At 47.2% G+C, this 5,000-nt stretch overlaps 1 protein-coding gene across 6 annotated transcripts in view; it reads right to left on the reverse strand.

The window, feature by feature from the left end:
- Positions 1 to 5,000, reverse strand: part of atp11a (ATPase phospholipid transporting 11A) — an 86,736-nt gene that overhangs the window by 9,389 nt on the left and 72,347 nt on the right. For 4 of the 6 annotated variants that reach the window (XM_042079685.1, XM_042079686.1, XM_042079688.1 and 1 more), the window contains exons 25-29: positions 4,879 to 5,000; positions 3,892 to 3,915; positions 2,181 to 2,246; positions 1,767 to 1,870; positions 980 to 1,145 (exon numbers count right to left, since the gene is read on the reverse strand). The exon at positions 4,879 to 5,000 is cut by the window's right edge and continues 14 nt beyond it. In XM_042079685.1, coding sequence (XP_041935619.1) covers positions 980 to 1,145; positions 1,767 to 1,870; positions 2,181 to 2,246; positions 3,892 to 3,915; positions 4,879 to 5,000 — 482 coding nt within the window. The remainder of the gene's footprint in view (positions 1 to 979; positions 1,146 to 1,766; positions 1,871 to 2,180; positions 2,247 to 3,891; positions 3,916 to 4,878) is intronic. The other 2 variants (XM_042079683.1, XM_042079689.1) reach the window with 1 other exon arrangement.

Below are 5,000 nucleotides of genomic sequence, written 5' to 3' on the forward strand. Positions count from 1 at the left end.
CAGTTACTACACTGCCCTCTAGAACAGTTACCACACGGCCCTCTAGAAAAGTTACTACACTGCCCTCTAGAAGAGTTACCACACTGCCCTCTAGAAGAGTTACTACACTGCCCTCTAGAACAGTTACCACACTGCCCTCTAGAACAGTTACTACACTGCTACACTGCCCTCTAGAACAGTTACTACACTGCCCTCTAGAACAGTTACTACACTGCTACACTGCCCTCTAGAACAGTTACTACACTGCCCTCTAGAACAGTTACCACACGGCCCTCTAGAACAGTTACTACACTGCCCTCTAGAACAGTTACTACACTGCCCTCTAGAACAGTTACTACACTGCTTCGTCACAATGGGTCTGTATGAAATGGAAGGCAGCTGTCTGCTGCCTCGCTGTTTTCAGCTCTCTACTGGGTCAGTTGCCGTAGCAGACATCAAGGTACCGGCTACGAACTTTGTTTCGGACAGCAAGATAGCAACACAGAACGCTGTTGTCAGGATACCAGAAAGAAGAATAACGTAACGTTCCATTGCTCACAACATAATAGAATTTTGGACGTTGAAGACAGCATGAAGGATAAATCTATGCTGCCTTCAAAATTTGGCAAAACGAGGGTATCTTAAAAGGCAGCATTTTTGATTCGGACATGCCACGATGCCTCGCTCCCCTGTCAGATATCTTAAAAGGCAGCATTTTTTCCCATTTCGTACAGGCCCAGTGTGTCCACATGCTTACCTCTCTGCTCTTTAGATACTCACAACACAACAGAAGATCACTAGAAACCCTGCAGACTAATCAGCCTATCCCATGGCCTGGCTATTATTAGCAACCTGTCAAAGCTGTTATATTGTCTTTACTGCCTTATTATCTTTTCAAATGCTAAACAGACCCTAGGAAATGAGACCCATATGGGTAAACCCAGACCCACACGCGGGCTGGGTCGATCCTCCTGCTAGGGTGGGGGGCGCTGGCGCTCACCTGAATGCGCTCGGTGGTGGTGGGCCACAGGGCGCGGCAGAGCACCTTCTTGACCACGTCCGGCAGCAGGCTGACCATGATGAGGAGGATGATGCTGAGCCAGGCGGGGCCGCTGGACAGCATCTGCATGAACACGTAGTACATCCTCTGGTAGTTCAGGAAGGGCCTGCAAACACACACACACACACAGGCACACACACAGGCACATACACACACACACACACACACACATACACACACACACACACACACACACACACACACACACACACACACACACACACACACACACACACACACACAGGCACATACACACACACACACACACACACACACACACACACACACAGGCACATACACACACACACAAACATGTACGCAAGCGCGCGCACGCGCACACACACACACACACACACACACACACACACACACACTTAATCAATAACAGTGATGTGCACATTTATTTACAGTTCTGTACTGATGCAACGGGTTAATGAATTGTTGACATTTCTTCTCATCTCCTTTCTTCTCTGTCCCATTCTGAATGATATCCTGACTGTAATCCTAAAGCATGATTTGTATGATGCAGAAGCAATCTCCCGTGTCTGGGTCATCTGCAAGGACGCTGAATGGTGGTGTGGTAAGACTGAAGGGAAGATAATTATCCTACCACCATATGAACTCAATCAGAGACAGAGAGACAGAGAGACAGAGAGAGAGAAAGAGAGGAGAGAGAGAGAGACAGAGAGAGAGAGAGAGAGAGCGAGAGAGAGAGCACCAGACTCACCAGATGATTCCTCCCCACAACAATGAGAAGATGACGTAGAAGAGCAGCGATCCCCAGATGACGAAGTGGTTTATCCAGGTCCAGTAATGTGTGTCCAGAGCCAGCTATAGAAAGAGCAAACGGGGCAGAGACAAACAGCAACAGAAGGAGCGGGACAAACAGCAACAGAAGGAGCGGGACAAACAGCAACAGAAGGAGCGGGACAAACAGCAAGATAGAGTGTTTAAAATCAAGATAACATGGTTCTAAACCATGTTCAAATACTGTTTTACTATGACAATGCAATCAAGAGTTGTCAAACCAATAACTCTCACTGAGTAAGACAGAGAGATATGGGGGTAGGGTGTGTGTGTGTGTGTGTGTGTGTGTGTGTGTGTGTGTGTGTGTGTGTGTGTGTGTGGGGGGGGCAGTTACCTTGAGTGTCACGGTAAATACCAGCACAGTGAACACCAGCGTCCCGAACGTCCAGTTCCCAAACATCTGTGGACAGAAGCCGGACATCAGCACTCGTAAGACGGGGTACACAGGCACCACACACTCTCCACACCACACACACACACACCCGCACACCTGGTAGCAGTGTTTCCAATCTGCGTTTATGTTTGTAAAGCTCATAAAGCACAACTGCAGTTTGTGTGGGCTAAACTGACCTATTGGGGGGTCCTTCATCAGGAGGTACCACACGACTGTGGACTGCGTCATTTTGGCAGCACCTCTTAAATGTGCCAAGTTCTGTGTCAAACCACATTTGTAATTCCTCTTTCCCCCTACATTTCAGAATAAGCGCTAATCTCCCATCAGAGGGACCCTTCGCTAACACTAGGCCGCCGCTATGTTTAGAAGATGAGCTAATGGATTGGCCGTGACCCTGGCCCCGCCTCAAGGTCAGTGTTGTTTTTTAGCCGCGTCCCTGCAGAGTCGCGGCTCCGTTGTGTGCCAGTGGCTGCCTGATTCTGACTGGCCCGTGTTCCAGAAGCTTCCTTTGTGCCCCGATACTAAAACCCCATTCACAGTGACCGGGCTACACAATGACTGCAAAACACTGTGTCTAATCTGGAGCATGTGGTCATCATCCAAACATCATGTATTCAGCGGGGGGTGGGGGGTGGGGGGTAGGTGAGGGGTGAAGTGAAGCCGGCCCCAACAGGCCATGCGGTTCCTTCAAGATCCATATACGAGGAGCACAAGGGCCACAACAACACATGGGAATGAGCCGCGTCGACAGGTGACTCATACACATTATCATGGTGTGGAGATGAAAGTGACCATGGTGGAAATAATGGACAAAACTTATGACACTAACATACTTACCCAGTGTTTTGTAAGTATTAATAAATGTATGCAAGGGCAGATGACACTTCATAATATATACACTAGTCTATCAAACATTCTTCCTTAGACAAAAACCTTTAATGTCATATTAACACCATGACATTAGTAATTAGTATTAGCATGTTTTGTAATTGGCACAGGTATTAATAGTGTTACAATAGTGAACTGTATCGTCATTTGCCCTTGCAGTTGGACAGGACGTGGCATCCCGTGGTGGACATGACACCTAAAGATGACTAGACTGGTTATACGGGTCATGGAACTGAGCCTCCAGGTGAGGCTTTAGCCACAACCGCCGTACGAGAAACACACACACACACACAAACAACATGGAGTCCTAGATTAGGTGTGCTACACAGAGTTACCGTGGGGAGTGTAGGGAGACATGGAGGCACATGTTCTACCTACGGTTCTTTAACACCGAGAACAGACGGCATATGGAGTGTATGTATGTGTGTGTGTGTGTGTGTGTGTGTGTGTGTGTGTGTGTGTGTGTGTGAGATTGCATGTGTGTGTGTGTGTGTGTGTGTGTGTGTGTGAATGCCTGTGTGTGTGTGTGTGTGTGTGAATGCCTGTGTGTGTGCGTGTGAATGCCTGTGTGTGTGTGTGTGTGTGTGTGTGTATGAGTTTAGAGGAGGAGAAGTGTTACTGCTGGGTACCTACATGAGATGACGGGTGGTTACGCAATGAGAGTATGGAGGAAGAGGAGGAGGAGGAGGAGGAGGAGGAGGGCGGGACTGTAAAGAACTAAAAGCTCAAAAACAGGGTGACAGACAGATAGGGACAGGCTTACCATCTGTGTGTTGGTGGTCATTAGCTGAGGAAAAGGAAGAGAAGCAAAAAGAAAAAGCAAAAGAAAGGTAAGAGGAGAGGAAGAAAGAGAGGAGGAAGAAGAGGAAGAAAAAGAAGAGAGGAAACAGAAAAAAAAAAAGAAAAAGAAAAAAATGGAAAGGGGGGTAAAAATATAAGAAAATAAATTAGGATGTTACAGAGAACTCAAAACCAAACCAGGCACAAGAGCCAATCAAAGAAGGCGTAATCAATATGATGTAAATCAAAACCAAGGGCTCAGAAGATGTCCGCAACCCAAACATGCTGTAGCGTCCCACCACATGAATGGAGCTCCCTGCTCGTGGAAACATGTGTCAGCCTGAATTAGCCACACACACACACACACACACACACACACACACACACACACTCTCACACTCACTCACACACACACACACACAAACACACGCACACACACACACACACACACACACACACACACACACACACACACACACACTCTCACACTCACTCACACACACACACACACACACACAAACACACGCACACACACACAAACACACGCACACACACACAAACACACTGCCAGTGTCTCTTACCAATCACACACATTCTTAAGCAAAGACACTATTTACAAGCTTCTGTTAATCTCGCTTTCCAACACATGCATGAATACTATTAGCATTTTTTGGCAAAAAAACTATTGGCACCCACACACACACAAAAACAAACACACACAGGGATTCCATTTGAGACAGTTGTAACCATACAAACGCAAACCATCCACCAGCAACTACTGCAAGCGAGCACATCCACGCTTAATGGTTTCTTTCTGATGAGGAAATGATGGGCTGATCATAACAGCGCATGGATTGTTAAAAAAATAAGACAAAAGAGCAAGAGAAACATATTCACAAACATCTGTGCTGATCGGTGACTACACACACACACACACACACACACACACACACACACACACATATGCTACCTGTCCATTGCTGGTGAAGGTGGTGTTGTCGAAGAGGAAGAAAGCACCAAAGAAGAAAACGACGGCGTCGAAGACTCCCAGACAGGTCCAGTAGATGAAGATGGGCCAGCGCAGGAGAGAGT

Source organism: Alosa sapidissima, chromosome 23, assembly GCF_018492685.1.
Source record: "Alosa sapidissima isolate fAloSap1 chromosome 23, fAloSap1.pri, whole genome shotgun sequence".
Taxonomy (NCBI): Eukaryota; Metazoa; Chordata; class Actinopteri; order Clupeiformes; family Clupeidae; genus Alosa; species Alosa sapidissima.